Source organism: Aulonocara stuartgranti (assembly GCF_965226115.1).
Source record: "Aulonocara stuartgranti genome assembly, chromosome: 1".
In the NCBI taxonomy this organism is placed as follows: Eukaryota; Metazoa; Chordata; class Actinopteri; order Cichliformes; family Cichlidae; genus Aulonocara; species Aulonocara stuartgranti.
This window is the reverse complement of record NC_138939.1, coordinates 4,770,115-4,792,153: the sequence shown is the minus strand read 5'-3', so window position 1 is coordinate 4,792,153 and position 22,039 is coordinate 4,770,115. Positions and strand designations below refer to the sequence as shown.

Genomic DNA, 22,039 nt, shown 5'->3' with positions numbered 1-22,039 from the left:
CGTAAATCAGGGTGGAAAATAAGTATTTGGTCAATAACAAAAATACAACTCAATACTTTGTAACATAACCTTTGTTGGCAATAACAGAGGTCAAACGTTTACTATAGGTCTTTACCAGGTTTGCACACACAGTAGCTGGTATTTTGGCCCATTCCTCCATGCAGATCTTCTCGAGAGCAGTGATGTTTTGGGGCTGTCGCCGAGCAACACCGACTTTAACTCCCGCCACAGATTTTCTATGGGGTTGAGGTCTGGAGACTGGCTAGGCCACTCCAGGACTTTCAAATGCTTCTTACGGAGCCACTCCTTTGTTGCCCGGGCGGTGTGTTTTGGATCATTGTCATGTTGGAAGACCCAGCCTCGTTTCATCTTCAAAGTTCTCACTGATGGAAGGAGGTTTTGGCTCAAAATCTCACGATACATGGCCCCATTCATTCTGTCCTTAACACGGATCAGTCGTCCTGTCCCCTTGGCAGAAAAACAGCCCCATAGCATGATGTTTCCACCCCCATGCTTCACAGTAGGTATGGTGTTCTTGGGATGCAACTCAGTATTCTTCTTCCTCCAAACACGACGAGTTGAGTTTATACCAAAAAGTTCTACTTTGGTTTCATCTGACCACATGACATTCTCCCAATCCTCTGCTGTATCATCCATGTGCTCTCTGGCAAACTTCAGACGGGCCTGGACATGCACTGGCTTCAGCAGCGGAACACGTCTGGCACTGCGGGATTTGATTCCCTGCCGTTGTAGTGTGTTACTGATGGTGACCTTTGTTACTTTGGTCCCAGCTCTCTGCAGGTCATTCACCAGGTCCCCCCGTGTGGTTCTGGGATCTTTGCTCACCGTTCTCATGATCATTTTGACCCCACGGGATGAGATCTTCACAGACTTGGATCCAAAACATCTGATTGTCTGTTTTGGTCTCCAATCAGCTTGAAATGACGAAAAGCAATATCCCAGAATGCATTTCATCCAAAACTCAAACGAGGCAGTGGCGGAGGAACACAGATTGGTGGGGTTTGAAATATTACTCTTTCTGGATCACAAAACTTTTAAGTTATTTTCATGCGAGAATGGTGCTGTGTAAACTTCAAATATCTGCTTGATTTATCATATCACATATTTGTAAAAGCGCTCTAACATTTTTGGAGATGCCTGTTACCCACTAGCTTACCGGGTGGTCAAGGCGCAGCTCCCAGCACATTGTTTTCAAACCCCCCATGGTCTTCCACTACTCGAGTTAAACATATAATATATAAGTCACTTAGATCAGCGGTCCCCAACCTTTTTTGCGTCACGGAATGTCAGACAATATTTTCAAGGACCAGCCTTAACATTTCACAGATAAATACAACAAAATAAAATGATACGACCAAAACAAAAACTGTGGTATTGTGTAAATATAATAATCAATACAAATTCACTGTGTAAATGTGTAACTTTATTAGCAGTGTCCTTCTGAAATGTGCCAACAACTTTGAGAGTGACATCCTCCTCTCTGCCCCTTAATGCTCTTTGGTCGATATGGTAACGCAAAAATATTTATTTCAAAATAAGACACACAACACAAAACAAATGTAAAGTAAATGAAAATATATAATTCACCATACGCTAAATCAATGAGAGCCCTGTGCTTGTTTCTCTGCAACAAATGTAATGATGGATAATGGGGGACAATCACACCCAAAGTGTGCTGTAATATCCCCTGATGTAAAATGTTCTGTTCTTATTTAAACAGCTGACTCTGAATTAAGTCGAACATAAAAAATATTTAAATTGAGGAGGAAAACTTTTCACAATATGACGGGTGAAATTCAAAACAGACTTACAGTTCTCCAAGACTTCAGATTTAAATTAAACGGTCCAGGTATAAACAAAACATTACCATTTAGAAGTTATCTAAGTGACTTATATATTGTGTTTAACCCAAGTAGTGAAAGAAACGAAAAGGGTTTTTAAAACAAAGTGCCGGGAGTCCGCGCCTTCACCACCCAATCAGCCAGGGCTGGACTGGGACAAAAAATCAGCCAACTACACCACCAGGTATTACAGGAAAAACCTTAAAGCCTTTGAACTGAAACAAACGCTGTTGTGACAGTTATGTACACTGTCTTGTTGGTACTATATGTATGATGTATCACCTTCATGTTTCCCTCTCACCAGATATCCAAACCGATATCGTGGCCAGCAGCTTTTACAGCTGTGGCTCCAGCAAACATCAGCTGATACTAGAAAGTCATTTTAAATATATTCTAACAACAGCTGATCAAGCTTAAACATCCGCTGGTTTCCTCTTTCTGGCGCAAAGAGAGACGGGACTTTCAGCAGAAAAGCCGATCAGCTGATCATTGATCAGTTTCATGATTGAAGTAGCAACAGGAGAGGGAGGGGAGAGAATGAGAGAAGAGGCAGCTGTGCAGCAAAGACACAGAATAACTCCAGTTTTGTGTCCTTTTTTCATTCTAGCTGAAGTATGGGACAAATTGCTTCCTTTTCACCTCAATGCAGATGTATTGTAATTGGTCCAGCTCAGAGTTGATCATGACCAATTGGCTAATCCACCACCTTTCATTGTATAAACTGTTACAAAAACAAACAAACAAACAAACAAACATAAAAATGAAAAATCACCATCGGCCCACTGGTCAAATGCCTGGTATGCCCAATGGCCAGTCCAGCTATGCGGTCAGCTGGTGGGTAACAGGCATCTCCGAAAACGTTAGAGCACTTTTGCAAATATGTGATGTCTTGAAAAATCAAGCAGATATTTGAAGTTTACACAGCACCATTCTCACATGAAAATATCTTAAAAATTTACTTTGTGACCCAGAAAGAGTAATATTTCAAACTCTGCCACTCTGTGTTTTGTACTGAGTTTTGGACGAAATGCATTCTGGGATATTGCTTTTCGTCATTTCGAGCTGATTGGAGACCAAAACAGACAATCAGACTTTTTTGCATCCAAGTCTGTGATTGGCTGGTTTTATGGCACAAATATAATGGTGTACAGAAAGAGCTGAACATGTACGGGCAGAAATGTTGAGAGCGCGAGCAATACATTGCGAGCTAGCGCAAATGCAAAAGTGAGAGGTGCTGCTATTGTGTGTGTGTATGGATAACAGCAAACACTGAAATACATTTTTTTGCACGCAGCAATGAATTTTGTTCACTCAAAATAAATTTCTCCTCAAAATACAACACTTGCACCTGAATTTTTTTTTTTTTTTACCTGCGCTCAGAATAGTAGCACAAAAATAATGCCATCGCTAGATGCCTTATTGTAACCATGGTTTTAGGGTGGACACAAAGAAGATAAGAGGATATAAGAACAATTTACAGTGCTGCTTCAGTATGGAATTATTTCTACATGAAAGCTTAGCATGAGAAAAAACATTTTATTTTATTTACATTTTATTAGTGGTCCCCGTGGTAATTGGAGGAGTTAGGGCAGTGACCGCAATCTTGGTGATCATTACCAGCACATCCCACAAACGGCATCTGAGATCTATATGCAGAACAGTGCAGTCATAGGAGTAGCAAAGTTAATGCATGGGACCCTCAAGCTCCCAGGCCTCTGGTAGAGGACCTGAGCTAACTACTGCATTATTTAAACATGACACACACACACACACACACACACACACACACACACACACACACACACACACACACACACACGTATATGATACAATAATACAGTAGCATCAAAATGGAATGTTTCATAGTTCAGTGATGTGTGCAGTAACAGTACAACAAAGTTCACAACTCAGTATTGCTTTAAAACAACATTATAATTGAATATGAGCTGTATGGTGGGGAGTCCAAAGTATTTAAACCCTAGTGGGTGGTATCCTTAAGGGGATCATTGACCCGCTATTAATCATGTGTCTCACATGAGCTAAGGTGTCAAAAGAGGGGACTCTCCACATCCAGCTTTTAAAGGAACTGTAGCTCTTGGATGCAAGGTGAATATCCGAGAATCATCTTCAAGAATCGTCTTCAAGATTCACCTCGCATATTTATCACTACATGCATCTACTTTCAGTACTAGTAGTAGTATTTATAGTTCCTTTGAGCAATCACTTCCTTCAAACCATCAACATGCCCATTATACCTGATTCCTACAAGACTCCCCCAAAAAGTCCTAGACTATATTCACTGTTTGAAGGCACTATTGGCCTTCAAACAAATAGTAATTAAATCATTACTTAAAAAGTCATCACTTTACCCAGCTTCTGTGGTACAGACACCCGCCTAAATTTACGATTACGTTTAAACTTTCCTTTTGGACAAAGCATATACAGTTGTATGGCAAAGTGTTTGCCCACCTGATTTACTTTTTTTTGTATGTTTGTAACAATGATGTTTCAGATCATTAAACAAAATTTTAATATTATTCAAAGATACTACAAGTAAATACATAATGCAGTTTCTAAACGATAGTTTTTATTATTAAGGGGAAATTAATCCAGACCTACATTGCCCTGTGCAAAAAAAAAGTGATTTCCTCTTAAACCCACTAACTGGTTGGGCCACCTTTAGCAGTAAAAACTGTAAACAAGTATTTGCAATAACTGGTAATGAGTCTTTTACAGTGCTGTTGAGGAATTATGGCCCACTGATTTTTGCAGAATTGTTGTGATTCAGCCACAGTGGTAACTTAACCTCCATGAGGTCTCTGGATGTTAAAATCAAACTAGTTACCAGTCATCAGTTACACCAGCCAAGTGACACAGACGCACAGATGTATAGAGAAGTACAGTTTGACTTGGAGTTAGGAATGGGGATTGAGAACTGGTTCTTGTAGAGAACTGGTTCCCAGAAGCTCAGTTCCTTGGAGTCAATAACCTGCTTTCCTATCGATTCCACTTGCACTTGCACAACAATCATCTGATTTCAGCTGAGTTTGTGTGCTGGAGGAGGAAAATGCTGGCTCAGTTTGCAGCGTGAATATTGACAATACTTTTACTTTTATTGTACAAAAACGAGAGTGTAATGGTGAAGTGAAGACTACATCCAGGACAGAAACAACTGCATTATACTGATAACTGAACTTCTTTCTTTGCGAGCACGTGCATAGCCAGAGTGCTAACTCTAAGCTAGCCAAAAACACAGAGTTATGTTAAAGCTGAGTAGATGCCGATCCCAGCTCAGCAGTCAGACTCTGAACTTCTAACAGCTAACAAAAACAATGATGAGCAGTCAGGCTGCAACCTCCATTTCTACCTGTTCATATTTCAACACAGAATCACTGTGTGCTGTCAAATTTGTGTTTATACCTAAATAATAAGAGAAAGATCATATCTGACTTCATTAAGATGGGATTTGTGTTGGTGTGTGGGACTGTAGCCTGTAGGTTTATATTATTAACTGATAATTATGAGACAGTGTGTTTCAGATCAGAGTTACAAACCAAATAATTCCGTAAGATAAGATAATATAATATAAACCTTATCCCATAAGTGGCAAATTTTCTTGATAACGTACTGCATTACTTTTTAGAAAGGTTTTCTGTGTTACATGTGTAATACATTACTTATTTCTTTTGAGCAATGACCCCAACACTGATCACAACAGATGATAAATACCTCCAACTTTTACAAACATTTGACCACTCAGCATGTAATTAATTTGCACAAATGTGTCTTTGATATGTTGCTTAGAGATGGTGGTGACTCTCAAATCAGAGTCAATGAGAACCCAATGAGACTTGGTATCAAATTGATAGCAATAATGGAATTGCTAAAATGATCTCAATTACCATCCCTCCTTGAAAAGCTTTTTTAAAAGTCAGGCTTTTTCATTTACCACTTGCAAAATCAGTATTCACATGGCAGTCTTTTAAAGGTTTGTCTTTATAGTTGCAGCTGGAAATAGTATCTTTACATTTAAAATAGTTTAAAACATCAGCAAGCAATATAATGACTGCAATCATAAATAAACATTTCAGTGAAATGTTGTAAATCAGGTATGTCAACTCAAATTTACTCACACAAAGATGCCACACTGGAAAAAATGGCCCTCCAAAAACAAGAAAAAAAAACTTAATACAAAAATAGAATGAAGCTGCACAATTTCCAGTTTTTATTGTTTATATTGACATGATAGCCTCTGGTAAACTCAGATACAGATACATGCTTAGATAAGCAAAATAGTACTGAAAGTATTCACAAATGCATTTTATATATGTAAGAAGACACACCTGAAGATATATTTAAAAATCTCACATAAAATATGATATGCAGTAATTATCTAGATAACAATACCAGAATATCAGAATTACAAATGTCAGAGCTCTACACAACTAAAACTAAGATCAGATCCTTATGCATTGTATAAAAGTAGAATAGATGACTTGACAGACAATGAACCAGGACCAATCAGGACAGAAAGATCAGGTCAGATCAGGATTTTCTGCAGAAATTATTCTCTCAGTTTCACCATTTCACAATTTTCACAGAATTGCCCTTCATAGAAGAAAAGAAACTTGAATAAACATCTTATCTAAACATAATATCTTGGAAAGATAAATCTCTCATCCCATTTCATTACACATGGTACATGGTTATACATGCAGACAATCTAAAGCCAAAATTATAATGTGAAATTAGGCAGTTCCCTGACTTTTATGCTGATAATATTCAGCTCTACTGCTCAGAAGAGCAGTAGAGCTGAACAGTTTGGAAGTCCATAAACTGTCCTTTTAAAAACTGACTTTAAAGCTTTGAATCATGACGCTCCTGCCTATATTTCTGATCTCTTAGAACCTCCCACTCCTTCTCGCAGCCTGAGATCATCTAATCAAAGGCTGTTGGTAGTTCCCCAAACACGTTTTAAAACCAGAGTTGATAGATCTTTTAGAGTGGTGGCCCCCAGGTTGTGGAATTCTCTCCCTCCGGAATTTTATTTATTCTTTTAAACATCATCTTAAGACTCACTTATTTAGATTAGCTTTTAATTAGATTTGTACTGTATGTTTGATTGTACTGTTTTATGTTTATGTGTTTTATATTATTGTGAAGCACTTTGTGGTTTTTATCCTGTGAAGATTGCTATATAAATCAATAAAGTAAAGTAAAGTAAAGTAAATTCCATGAACACACTTCTCGAACTCTTGTTATTTGCTGTTGATCATCTTACTGGAGGAAGTTGCTTCAGCTGATTTTTTAAGCCTTCTTAATGAACATACAAACCACAGGAAGATGAAAAAACCTGCAAGGCAAACAGAAGAGAGAGCAAGAGAGAGTTAAATAGAGGAGGTTTGGACAGTGAGCCAGACATACAAATCATGCAATAAACCTGATATTTCAACAGTGTCAGATTGCTGTTTATCCATAGATGGTAAAAAACAAAAACAAACAAACAAAACACACCCCAACAGAAACAGTTGTATTGAAATCTGCTAAAAATAGAACCATCTATTTGATAGTACAGTGGCTTGGAAAAGTATTCGCCCCCCTTGAACTTTTCCACATTTTGTCACATTACAGCCACAAACATGAATCAATTTTATTGGAATTCCACGTGAAAGACCAAGTTTTTTCATTTATCTTTAGGCATGAAAATGATTTTTGTACTTCTATGTGCATTTTTAACTTCATTTTTTTAAACATGTAATTTTTTCCTTTTTCTTTTTTTAACATGGCAGGGTATGGAGTGACGTGACACATCAGTGTCCAGTGTAATGGTTAATGTGCACGTAAACCATCAACAATGACACAAATACAAGAAAACAGCCTTCGAATAGCTGTCCACTGTAGTCACTAGTATGCATGAAAGGGTTAAATATGCATTTTCTGGTCATTTCAACTTTTATTTCAACCATCTATTTTCACAGCCACATATCTAATTTAGATTCACTGGGGGACTGGATTTTATCTGAGCTTTGACAGGTAGGGTATGCCCCGAACTGCTTGCCAGTCCATCACAGGACTAATATAAAAGTCTTTTTTATAATGTCATACAGTATTCTTGCAAAAGACCCATCATACCCAACTGATGTGACCACAACGGAATCCTAACCCATATTTTGGGAGTCACTAGTGGTTATTTCATATTAAAACCACCAAATCTGAAAAAAGTTCAGATCTGATCCTGTAGAATCGGCTGATTTAAATGAAGTTATGCATAAATACGTTTGGCCTTTTAAAAACTGCGATGAAATTAAGTTTACATTCATTTCACTTGTTAAAATCCACAATTATTTTCTGTTATTTTGGTTAGATTTAGTAGTAATTTTTGATTGAACACACACAAACACACACACAGAAGAACTAAATGAATGAAACACAATATACAGACCTTGCAGTGAGTTCAGGAGACAGAAAAGGTAGAGGGAAATGTTGGTCAGGTTACTGAACGAGAAGAAGACCAGGCCCCAGGTAATGCCGAGCAGAGCGCAGACACCCAGCAGGGGAAAAATTGCTTGCTTGGCGTTTTTGTGGCGAAGCTGTCCAAAAACAAAATGACACAAGACACAGCAGATTAGAGACAAAATCTGAAACTAACAGAGGCCTTCACATGTGTTTTAAAGGTAATGACAGGAATTCTTCAGTATTTTTTTTTTTGTTGTTATTTATTTTTTATAGACACTGTAATGGAAATTAGGTTTTAGGTACTGAAATATTACTGGAATGTAAACAGTTTATTTAAAAATCCACATGAACCATTTCTCATGCAAAGAAATGAAAATTATCTCGAAAAACCAGCAGTCCTTGTTGTTAAGACCAGTTCATTGTTGGCGGGCTTATCAAAGGATACAATTTTGTGGAAGGATTTGGAAATTACTATAAATATCAAAGGTTGAAGTTTATTTAAAAAAGGATTACAAGAATAACTCATACCTCTTTGTTATACCCAACATTCAAAACACGTTTGACTGTCACCATAAACATGATCATGTTAAAGAGGAACACCATGGTGAACAGTCCAGTAGTAGTGACCGCCTTCACTGTTTCATTAGATATATAGCATCTACAAAGAAAGAAAACAGACAGTGATTTCATCTCACACAGTTATATGTTTATATATATATAGTGCTTTCGGTTCGGTATGCATATGTATTGAACAATACAAAATTTTTAATTTTTTTTATCAACGTTTCTTCTGACGATGCTGTCTGTGTTGAGAGCTCAGTGGATCTGCGTTCGACTACTCCGCCTAGGCTGCACTGTCGAGCGCAGATCCACTGAGCGCAGGGCAAGCTAGCAAGACAGAAGCTAAGCTCGTTGCAACATGGCAAATTTAATCTCCCCCACCCTCATTCAGATCTGGCGTTTGGAACTATTTTGGTCTTCATGTGACGTATGACCCTGAAGGTAAGCGCGTCATGGACAAAAGTAAAACAGTATGTCGGATGTGCCACGCAATGCTCAATTACATGGGTGGGAACTACTGCGTTAGTGCAGTTTGCTCGTTAACGTGTTGATGCCGTCTAGCCCCACGCACGGGGCGATCCGCGGTAGCTCGTTAACGGAGATTTGCCGTGTTGTGGCGTTAATGTCATTTCAACGAGATTAACCTGAAAGCACTAGTGGGAACACAATGAATATGACTGCACATTTATGCCGACATCATCCTAGTGCAAAGACAAGTGGAAGCAGACAAAAACAACAAGCATGCATGCTACAAATTTTACCCGAGTCATTTAGACAGCCGTTAGCACATGATTCTCCTTATGGGGACCTGATATGTTTAATATGCTGCTGAGAATATAGCTCAGAAGAAGCGTACAGTATAGCTTTTATTTTGGAAAGAGCCATTTCTCTGTAACAAACTCTCTTTTCCAAAGATGAGTGATTTCTCGATCAGATAGATTTATTATTTTATCCCTTTGTTGTTCCAGCAACATCAAATTTAAAAACTGTACTTTTGACTTAAAATATATATTTATAATTTTAATAAATGACAAATTAAAAAAGCATGAACATTTTTTTTATCGAAAAAACATCAAACCGAACCGTGAATTTTGTGTATCGTTGCACCCCTAATATATATATATATATATATATATATATATATATATATATATATATATATATATATAGAGAGAGAGAGAGAGAGAGAGAGATGAATGACTCTGTGTAATAAATATTTTCCTCACATTTTCATGTCATCATAGTTTGATCTGTCTAGAGGGACATGGCCATAAAAGCCTCTGTCTGTGATAACCACCACTGACACAATGACTGCAGGAACACCTGAAACACAAAAAATGATTAGTCACGCACAAGATTGCTGACTGCTTCCTGTTTGAAGGATTCCACTTACCCCATCCCACCACACTGAGTTTGAGAATGTATCTGCTGACAGAAATGTTAAAGATTTTGACTAAGAGAAGGTAGAGGTGGAACCCCTCCAAGGCCATCCAGGTGAAAGTGGCCAACAGGGAGTAGTGAAGGGCAAGAGCCATGTAGAAACAGAGCCAAGTGGAGGGGTGTGCTGCCACTGCCTGACTGGGCAGGAAGTGCAGGTTGAGGAGGATCAGGGCGATGACGAGATTGATGTGGATGTTCATAGAAACATCTTTTCTGAGCGTCCTGTTGGATAGAGAAGAAGGGATCTATTGTAAATGACAACTTTCTTTGTCATATTTGATTGAAAAATATGTTGATGGGGAAAAAAACAAAAACAAAAAACCACAAATTACCTGTTTGTGATGAAGAGTAAAACGGTGATGATCAGAGTAAAGAGAGACACGCTACAGCCAATCACAGAAATGTATGCTAATATCTCAATTTCTTTTTTTGAGACGTGCACAGAAGGAGACGTCTGTGGAGCAAATACACTTTCACATTATTTGTTCACATTATTAGTGGCACAAAATTGAGGTTTTTAGATGTTTTAAGTTTAGTGATTCTATATTTACTAGGTGGACAAATCCTAAAAATGGGGCGGTTATTTATTTAAGATAGTTTTTTTAAATGTATTCATTTTACAAAATGTTTAAGTTTAGCCTTTTTAACTTTAATAACAATATTTCAGACCTAACTGCTTTTGTTACAATTGGCAAGTTAACTGGCATATTAAATCACCTCTGCTGTTTTTAACAGAAAGCTAATTAAATGTTACTGTATCCGTTATAATAAACTCACAACTTTTATTCCAGTAGCTGGTGTGTAGGGGTCATTAGCTTGTTGCCTGACCCAAGCTTTAGCTGTCAGACAGAGTGCCTCACATTTGACACTGTAATGCATAGGTACACCGTGAATGCAGTCAGCTCAATGACTGCAAGGTACCACATCATTCCACGCTTGAGTATGAGCTGCGTGGACCTTTTCCATGTTTGGTATTCTTGTACGTTGCCTCCATTTTGTTCTTGCCTGTCTGAAGGACACTGGACCTCATTTACTAATATTTGCATATAAATGTTCTTACCCTGGCTAGGGCTGCCACAAACGATTATTTTGATAGTCGACTAGTCACCGATTATTTTTGCGATTAGTCGACTAATCAGATCATGCATCCATTGGACGTAAAACCTACAGCTTATTGCACCAGCAGCATCTGCTCTTATATAACTATCATTAGCTTACAGCTTTAAGTGTTTAAGGTATGTGCTAACTAAAAAAGACAAGATGTTAGTTTATTACATTTTAATGAAATTTGCAGATTGTTTCGGTGGAGTTTAATAAACTCAGCCGTCTGCTCCTTGCTATCTAAAATATAACAGGACACCGGAGTATATTCTCGAGCATCTCACACTTCTGATGATCAGCTGTCTGCTTGACGTTTATTCAGTTGTGTAAAAACTGTAACTTTAATCTCAGCCAAACCGATTTACTCAGGAACAAATAAAATACAAAAAAAAGCAAAACAATAACATTTTTAAGTTATCTAAGTGACTCATATATGTTTAACCTGAGTAGCGAAAGACAGCGGTGGGTTTGAAAACTGTTTGCTGGGAGGCCAGTGTTCTCACCGGCGCTAGTGAGCCTTGCCCCCGGCTAGCTATCGAGCTAGTGGGTAACAGACGTCTCCGAAAATGTCGGAGTGTTTTTGAAAATATGTGGTGTCTTGATAAACTGAGCAGATATTTAAAGTTTACACAGCTACATTCAAGCTTGAATATATGTTAAACGTTTATTTTGTGACCCAGAAAGAATAATACCAGTAATATTCAAACTAACTAGCTGCTGCCATTGTTGGAAACTGAGCTGGGCTGCGCTATGAATTCTGGGACACAGCTTCTTCTTCTTCGGGGTTAATGGCAGCTGGCATCCTTGTACATGCAGTGCTGCCATCTTCTGTTTCGGTCCGTTATTACACGCTTAAATCCTACTACTTATTCCTGCGTCTTTTGTGATCTTACAAAGCTTCAAACGATGCGTCGACTATTAAATCAGTCGGCGACGATTTTGATAGTCGACGTAATCGTAACTAGTCGACTAATCGTGGCAGCCCTAACCCTGGCAAACCTTCATAGCAAGCAATACTTGTTTAGTGTTTTCCTAAACTTTTGGATTTAACAAGCCTAACTGAGGCATGACAAAACTGTGATGTAATTCTTTTTAAAACTCTCCTTCTTATTTATTTATTTAAAAGATTTCTTAAATTACTGGCATAATTTTATGCCTTTTTTTGTTCATTATACTTTGTATATTAAAAAAGAATAAATCTACCATGAGCACGCCGAAGTATGTGAAATGGTCACAGGAACAGGTGACATTACTTTGACCATCAGTCCACCGAGTGCGACAGCCATCCGTACTGAAATCTGGTAAGTGAAACAAAAACAACTATTATCCATGAGATGCTGTCACCTCTTAATTATATCAGTTCACTCAGAAATCTGTAATGTTGAGTGAAACTAGAAACCCAGATGACTACAAATTTAAAAAAGACATAGTTATGGTACATATTACTTTTTATGAGAGACATCATGCTTGGTTACTCACTGTTTGTTGAAAAATTAAAGAACTGACAGGAGGGTTCCTGGGTTTTCTATGGCAAAAATAAACAGACATATAACAAAATAACTATTTTATATCTGTTTAGTGTTATGCATCTATATTTTTTTACTAACTTTTAGTAATAATAATAATTTACACAGACTTCCATAATATTCAGGATTATATATCAATATGCAAGAGTGGAACAAGTGATGAAATGAAATTATAATTACATTTATATCCTTAAAGTTTATGGTGATGTTGACAGGATCCTTAAGACCTGATATTCGCTTGCCCTGCACACTCAGGATAACCAGTCTTCGCTCATATACATCATATAACACTCCCGCATCAGTCTAGAATGCAACACATACACCAGTTCATTTAAAAGTTTGTTCATAATGATTTTACATAAGATTTTTATAAAATTCTAACTGCAAAAGGGGAAAGCAACTCAGAGATAATGTCGCACTGTTTTGAATCTGTCATTTACATCTTAGTAAAAACAAGAGGTTTGTCTTTTCCCATGTACTACTACTCTACCCCCTAAATTCAAATGTTTCTAAATTTGTATTGCTTTACATTTTGATTTACATAATACCAAAAGATCAACTTCTTGTGCATCACTGTGTTTGAGTAACTCTTCCTCTTTTTTCAAAACATAATTCAGCCTGCATGATGTGTAACACAACCCTTAACCCATTTACTTTTTTTCCTTTGTAATAATAATAAAGCAAATTATGTACAAAAATACTGAAAGGAATTCTGAATGAGTGTGAACTTGGCTAAAACTTGGCCAATGATATACAATCAATCACAAAAAAAATCTATGTGAATTTGCAGTTGGAGTTACGTGCAGAAATAAACTATAAACACTACAACAGTAAAAGATAAATCAGGTTTAAAAATGGTACCTGCTCACAAATCAAATAACAAGATAGCTCCCCAATACCCAGTCGAATCAAGTATCCATGGGATTCATTGGAACAAGCTTGATTTAGAACTCAAAACATATTTCATATTGACTGTGAGAAAATTGTGGAGAATTTTATACACAACAGAAGAAACAAAGTATTTTACAGAAGCCCATATGCTGCCCTACCCCATTTGTTTCAGGCAACTTAAACAAGGAGAACACAATCTTGTCCTGTTGTCCAATATCCAGAGTGCTTGGTAGCTGAACATGCACTTTGCTCTTGGGGACCTGACTCAATCCTGCCTATATCATTCCCAGAAACAGAGGGAGAAATATTGCATTTGAATACATGAAATAGTATGATAGAACTGTCACAGCTACTGCACAGTTGATGGTATTTAAAAGGCTTTTTGAAGTATTAATAGCAAGGAAATTTAGAAATGGAAATTTGTTCAGTGATGCAATAATTGATAAGAAAATAATATGACCTGCAAATTGTGCTCAAGGCAATGTCAATCAAAGCAGTAATCAGTAAAAGTCATCATCTGAGATCAAAGTGTGTGTACACATTGTTTAAATATCGTCTAACAGTTGTTCAGATATTTCAGCCCAAGCCAAAGAAATGATTGGACGTGGTTAGTATTGCTCCCAAAAAGTGAAAACAGCAGTGTCAATCCTTTCTGTCTTTTGGGTTTTTACCTCATTGTCACTGGCATAAATTTCAAGGCCTGTAAAGGAACCAGTGGGTTTGAAGAGGAGAGCCACAAAATTGCCTGAAGATATATTTATGACTCCTTTTACTGGAGTTTCTTCTAGAATTTTTTCTAGGCTCATCAAGGCTCTGGTGGAAAAGGACAAGAATAGTTCATCACAAGTATTATATTAGTTTACACCCTGTCATCGATTCAATAACACAAAAATATTCTTAATATTACCAAATTCTTCATTTTTAATGTAAAGTGTTTTACAAATTGCACTCACCCACCACACAAATGTTCAAACACCAAATTCTGACAAACTGAAAAAAAAAATCATGTATTTAGGGTAAATAAAATGCTTACTCAGCAGGGTTTGTTTGGGTTGAACCATCCAGGATGTTTGTTGTATACCTCATACAGCAGCTGGCTGTAAAGTAATTAAAGGAAACAATTTAAATAAATTTTTCATGGGGGTATTACGTTTCAGCTCAAAATAGACATTATTCATTGTATCATGAACTTTTAGCCATAGACTACTTTGTGCAAAAGAAGTAAATGGACTGGTTCTGGTTCTTCTCACCTACCTAATGGAATAGTCCAGGGGTGAGTGGACTATTTAAGCGGGTGAACGCAGGTGTTCAGGAAGGAAGGACCAGGTCAGTGTAGCTGTATGGAGTTTGACCTTAATTTCCGTTGATTTAAGTTTAGTTATGTTTATTTGAACTGAGTTAATTATGGAGTTGAGTTTTTTTTAAATTTATTTTTGTAAATATGGTTTGGTCACAAAATGGTGAATAAATCACTCGCTACACTGGACAGCATCTGTCTTCTGCACTTCTTTGGCCGCTTAGGTCAAGTTCTACCACATTTGGTGGCAGCAGCAGTGGGTTTCCAGGCCAATTAATGAGTGGAGAAGATGTCTACCCAAGCAAAGAGAGGGCTTGTTCCAGAATGTGAAGCAGGTGATTTACAAGATGGCAGCAACCAACAAGGGGCAGTAAGTGGCTATATTGATGGACAAGAGAATGTGGCTGAATTGTCCAAACGTTTGCGAACTCTGATGCAACAGCAGGCTGAACTCGATGCTAAACTGGAGCAAGAGCACAAGCACCAGGAGGATAGATGCAGGCAAATCCGGCATCAGTTTGCCCAGGTTCAACAGCAGGTGCAGCAGGGCAACCAATAGCGTCAGTTGCTTGAAGTTCAAGCATCTACATCTGCGTCTTCAAGAGGACCTACTCCAGAACCATCTTCCAGCACACAAGAATCAAATAAGTTTGACTTGGAGCCAGTACATCAACCCAGTGAAGCACAGCTTTCAACACTGATGAGACATTCAGACTGGAAGGTGCCAAAAATTCAACCTGACAGTGAAGGTAAGGACATTGAACATTATTTGATCACATTTGAAAGAATTACTAATTGCCACGAGATCAGTGGGCTCTTCACCTAGCACCACTGCTAACTGGGAAAGCTTGTTCCGCCTATGTAGCTATGGATATTGATGACACTATGGACTATGCAAAAGTAAAGTGTGCTGTCTTGCAGAAGTATGAAATAAGTTTTGACACCTATCGAATGAGGTTTTGTTCTGGTACTTTTGGAGAAGAGGGAACCCCAAAGACGAACGATCAAATTGGATATTCCATTGTTATGGAACAGTTTCTCAAGGTTCTGAATCCTGATATGCAGATGTGGTTTAAGGAACATATCCTAAAGACTTCCAAGCACGCAGCAGAACTGGCTGAAGCTTTCTTAGCAGCTTGTCGACCATCAAAAGACTTCATTCAAGCTAGGTTTTTTTTTCCAACATGCCATCGAACGAGTTAGGTGGTGGAACTGACTTAAACGCTAAGCACACATGACAGAACTGGTATAACTCAGATCCTGCCAGATCTGAGACAAAAAATAAAACCAATAAAACATGTCATTTGTGTGGTCAAATAGGTCATCTTAAAGCTCAGTGTACAAAGATGTCTGTTAGTAAAAATTACATTTGTTCTGCTAGACAAACTGAAGTCAGTGAGAATCACAAAAATGAATTTGAATGTCAGCAACATGAGCCATCAATTGGGGTACTTGTTTTTTTTTTTTGTTTGTTTGTTTGTTTGTTTGTTTTTTTGCATGTCCCATTTGGTTCTTTTGCCATCAGAATTGTTGTCTAAGGCAAAGAAAGATGCCCAATGAATTTACTTTACCAAATGGACCACCCCAGCCTTGCCGTATTGGTCTATTTGATTCACCTTTGCTTTTATTGTTTATTTTAATTTCATTTGCTGAACACGGGACAGACTTGACTGGGGAAAAGAAAAGGGAGAAAGAAAGAGGGAAAGAAAAAGAGCGGGGAAGAGGGATGGTGATAAAGGGCAAAAACCAACAAAACAAACAGACAAAAAAATATATATATCAATGACCTGGATCACCTGTTGAGAAAGAAAAAAGAGAAAACAAGCAAAGAAAAAGAGAGCAATATAATAAACAGCGGAGCTCATGGGCAGTGACGTGCCCGTGAGCTCCGCTGGCAGCCAGCTGTGCCAGAGTGACCCAACCTCAGGCCGAGAGAGCCCCAGGCTCCAGGCCCCGACAAGCAGCCACCAGGAGTGAGCCGATGGGTACCTGGATGCCCATCCATCCACCCTTGTCTGAGGGCGTCTGCCACTGGCAGCGAAAGTGGTGGGGGGAGATAGGCCTCCACAGTGAATGTGTGCTGTATTCATGGTGATAAGGTATCGTACCCAATTGCTGAGGTTGCAATTGAAGTTGAAGGCCAGTGTTACACTCTTTCAGTGGGAGTGCTGCAAACTCTGCCTTATCAAGTGGTGTTGGGCCGTGATCTTCCAATATTTACAGAGCTAATAACCAAGCATTCATGTCAGGCTGAAGCAGTTGAAAGTTTGTTAGCGGTCACAAGGTCAAAAGCAAAGGAGCAACAGGTTAATGCTTTGGGTTTGGATGAATTGCCTTTTGCAAATGAGGATGCGCCATTGGACGAGTCTAGCACTCATTCTAAACCAAAAAAGAGCACGTGACAGAGAAGACATGAAAAGGTGAAGAGAACAAGAGTAGCTGAACACATTTTATATCCTTTGAAGTCCGAGGCTCTCCCTAGTGCTAGTGAGGTTGCTTGGCTACAGAAAGAGGATTTAACACTTGAACCATTGTTCTCTAAATGTGTTCCAGAGGCAACTAAAGTTGAGGGAAGGAAGGAAGTGTTTGTGGTTAAGGAAGATTTGGTTACCACAACCAGGGCTAACACAGAGAGAAAGACAACCCTTCACACTCACATTTTTACCTATGCCTAATTTAGACTCACCAATTAACCTAGGCCAATGCATATATTTGGACTGTGGATGAAAACCAGAGTAACTGGAAAGAACCCACCAAAGCATGGAAGAACAAGCAAATGCCACACAGAAAGGTCCCACAGTGAATTCAAAACCTGGGGTTTCTGCTGTGAAGCGACAATGCTAAGCATTGCACCACGCTGCCACCCTAATAAATAAAGAATATTTATGAAATTCATCTAAAACTTGTCCCTGTCTCTTCTCAGTTTACTTAAGATAAAGTTAAGAGAAATGCATTAAACCACTTACAGAATGTTTCATTACAAACTGAACTGCAATAATTGCCACAGGAAGCTCCTGATACACAGCTCCAGGAGAAGCTTCCATGAGATACAAAAGACAACAGCCACCAAAGCATGCAACATGTTATCCTGGGGAAATGGAGAGAATCAGTTTAGAACAACAACAACAACAACAACAAAACACCACTTATTCATTTATAGTTACATGTTTTTTATCAAGGTGAATAGGCCTTGTGATAAACTTCATCATCATCAGTCCAATGTGAAGAGCATCGGTTTATATAACTATTACCCCAATTTCAATTATAGCTGGGCCACTGTGTTAAATGTAAATGTAAACAAAATGCAGTGATTTGTATTATAAATATACATTTGATTATAAATATGAACCCATATTTTATTCACAATAGAACGCACACAAAACATCTAACAATTTTAAGCTCAACATTTTAAGAAAAAAAATAAGGTAATTTTGAGTTTGATGGCAGGAACCCTTCTCAAATAGTTGGGACAGGCTCGGGTGCAAGGTGCAAGATGCTAGAATGCCATAAAGTGGCAAGCATAGTATACAGGAACATTTGTGCCGAGCATGACCTGAAGGCCCCAGGGTCAAAATGGGACGAGCTTCCCTAGTGTGGTTGAAAATGACCAAGCTATGATCCACCGCACCGCAGCAATTTCCTAATGTTGTAAACCTGCTCAACATTTGGCAATAAAACCCTTTCTGATTCTGATTCTGATTCTATATATAAGATGTTATTGTTTATATTGAAAATTTGATGTAATTGCCTTCTAACATCAAACAGGCAAAGAATTGGCGTGTTAATTAAAAAAAGAAAACATTAGGAATAGTGAGGCAGGGTACTTTTGCATTTGTGTTTCAATAAGATTGCACAGTTTCCCCTTACTGCACATGTCAGTAAGAGAATTAGCAAAATATTTATCTGAATGTATCCTTATTTAAATGAAAAATGTTTTGGATGTGGAATACTCATCCAATGGAATGGAATATATGAAAATAACAATAGCAACAACTACAATAATCATAATGATAATGATTATTATATTCATAGAAAAATATGTTTAGAAAAAACATGCATGTAGAAACCCCCACAATCTTACTGCCATGTACCTTTGCAAAAATCATCAATAGGCAACTTTTAGTCCTGATATTCATATTTATTTTGTGTTCTTAAACTAGCATTAAACAGATTAAATACTTAATAAAGAAAGCATCTCTAACATAAAGAGAACAAAAATGAAGCATACCCTTGCATGATGCTAGATGCCCTTGTAGAATTCATTTCCCCTGAAAAGTTAATGGAACACGAATTATGTAACAATTGGAAAAAAAGAAAATGAGTAAACTGCTGTCTTTGACAATGTTTTCTGTAAATTTATAAAAAATGACGTGTAAATGACCTGAGACATTATAATGTCTGTTTTCAGCTACACAAAAACTTGCCTCCTATTAATGTCAGAAAGGTTTCCAAGAACACATAGTAAAGGTAAATTTCTTAGATTCCATATATACCGTATTTTATGTGACTTTGACCTTTGATTGTACTTCTGATTATTTAGATACTTTTTGCATTTAAGAAATGCTTTCTTTCAGTTCAATTCAATTTTATTTGTACAGCACCAATGGCCCTTTTATATTGTAAAGTAGACAATTATACATATGATGCTTGACATAGAAACAGTTTATTTTAAAAATTAAATTTCAATATGGCACGGACATAAAATCAAATGATTTAGTTGTTGTTTTTGGACAGATGTTGAATGTAGTTCAACTTAAGACCTGTGTTTGTTCTCATTTGAATATTTATTATTGCTCATTGATAAGCCAAAAGCATTTCTTATCTAATTTCTCGATGAATCGATGAAATAATTGATAGATTACCATAATAATTAATCTGCAGCCCTACTCAGAATACTAAACATCAAGAGGGCTCATCCCCTGCACCACCATCCAGTGATAACGTTAGCTGAACAAACTTGTCCAACACTAAACGCACTTTGAATATGGAGAATCAAACAATCACACAAATACAAATAGGATTGCAACCTCCTTGAATTAACAACAACAAATGAAAACGAATCAGTGGCAGCCTGGTGGCTCTTTTTAATGTTTTCACATTCTCCAGCAGATTATAACTGGTGGATGCCCAGAACTTGAGGCTCTTGAACACTCATGACCACTTTTGATCACACTGCAATTGCACAGACCACCTGATAGCCACCATTCTGCAAAGAGTGACAGTCTGACCTGGACTGATTGCAGTCCCTCTCAGAGAGATTGCTGGAAGTTTGCAAGTAACTTCTTTGTAATTTAGAGAGAATCTCCAGACAGATTTCAATCTGTATTCCTGCAGCCAGGTGTATTTGTATGGCATTTGTATTGTGGTTGTAATCCTTTAGAACAGGAAGGATGTTGAATGGACATCTAATAATTAAATGTCACATTGATATAAGTTACGTTAAATGAGAATTTCGGCTGTAGACGTAATTTTCAGTGAATTATCACAGCAAGCTTGACTTCATTCAGTTGCCGATTGATAGCAGGATATCTGAAGTAAGTGCTAAAAGTTTACTTTTTAAGGAATATGTGTAGTGCCATTGTCTTTCAGTATTGTGTCTTGTGGTGGTTGTGCCTAACAAACTTCCATTACATTATGTTAGATCTAGAACCTAGACACAGAAGAGACAAGTCAGAGGAAAATAAGGATACTAAAACTAAAAATTAGTCTAAGGAGATCATATTTGGGATGCAACAATGAGTTTTATGTTAAAAAACCGAGGATGCACTGTCCACTTCCTCACTAAAAAAGGCATCAATAAGTAAACCGCAGTTACACATAAACTAGTACTGGACACATAAAAACACATACGACGAAATACTCTAATTCAATACACTAAAGGACAATACACAAAGCTAAAAGAGCTCTCTAATATAAGGACAACAACATGATAGCCTACCCTTTTTGGATCTCATTGTAGAAATGATTTCACCTGAAAACAATCCAGAACACACCTGATGTGACAGCAGGAAAAATGCAAATGAGTAAACCTGCTCCGCTTGGAAAGATTCCTGCCAAGTTCATAAAATGACATGTAAACTATCTGAAACAAGAGGCGGAACTATCAACATATATCTATCTCTACTACTCTCTTCTCTTTTCAGGTTGGACAAACCATTTATGGCTTGTCCCTTGTCATTCGCCAGCTGTGTTTGAGCTGTTAGAGTTTTTTAAACACCAGACAACCTTCCTTATGCAACCCCAAAGAGAATCTGTGTTGCAAAACAGAAAAAAAAATATAGAAAGAAATACCAGTTGAAAAACATGGACACCTAACAGCTCCCCTAAACAAACCCAAAGCATCTCTATCGCCTGCTGCTCTCTGGCTGCCAGTGACGTGCAATACTGATTTCTATTCCGATCTGATAGCAAGTAAAATTCAGGATGGCATCGATGATACAGTATACTATAATGTATACCTTTTGTAATGAATAAAAGACATCAGACTTATTGTTCTTATTAATTAGAAAGAATTATTATACAAGAAATAAAAAAACATGAAAAGTAAGTACCTAAATTTTCAAATGAAAAATGAGTGCGACTGATTGAAAATCATAAAACAACTGAGAAACATTTTATCAATACAGGTTATATTGATCTATCTTATGTATGAAATATTATGAGTTGTAGCTTACAGCTACTGCATATATTTTAATGATACCCAACCTACGTAATGCTCTTTAAATGCTCTACGCTACATCTTTACCTGACTAAATCTAGTCCAACTGAATCCATGTGATGGCAGGGACACACATATGACCCCCAAGGTAAACTAATACAGCTATGTACTGTAGCATGTATTTATTTACTAATTACTAATTTCATAACCATATTTGTGAATGTAAATTTGAACAAATGGGATTCTG

The 22,039-nt window shown here is 37.5% G+C and overlaps 1 protein-coding gene across 1 annotated transcript; it reads right to left on the bottom strand.

The window, feature by feature from the left end:
• Positions 1–6,009: 6,009 nt before the first annotated feature.
• Positions 6,010–21,199, bottom strand: LOC309699348 (adhesion G-protein coupled receptor G5-like). The gene is made up of 16 exons (XM_082522346.1): positions 21,128–21,199; positions 19,363–19,402; positions 18,101–18,222; positions 14,871–14,934; positions 14,509–14,650; positions 13,996–14,112; positions 13,127–13,249; positions 12,900–12,945; positions 12,624–12,718; positions 10,652–10,773; positions 10,273–10,541; positions 10,106–10,202; positions 8,847–8,976; positions 8,305–8,452; positions 7,144–7,215; positions 6,010–6,470 (listed from the first exon to the last, which is right to left on the bottom strand). Exons 1-16 carry the CDS (start codon positions 21,195–21,197, stop codon positions 6,427–6,429), a joined length of 1,701 nt encoding a protein of 566 aa, XP_082378472.1. The 5' UTR covers positions 21,198–21,199; the 3' UTR covers positions 6,010–6,426.
• Positions 21,200–22,039: the final 840 nt, after the last annotated feature.

Excerpts from the sequence above, each read along its gene's own strand:
- LOC309699348 (XM_082522346.1), bottom strand. The coding sequence starts at position 21,197 with ATGAACTTGGCAGGAATCTTTCCAAGCGGAGCAGGTTTACTCATTTGC. Across the intron at positions 14,113-14,508 it reads TTTATGCCAGTGACAATGAG|GCAGGATTGAGTCAGGTCCC; the intron begins GTAAAAACCCAA and ends GGAATGATATAG. Across the intron at positions 8,453-8,846 it reads ATGTTGGGTATAACAAAGAG|CTTCGCCACAAAAACGCCAA; the intron begins GTATGAGTTATT and ends GTTTTTGGACAG.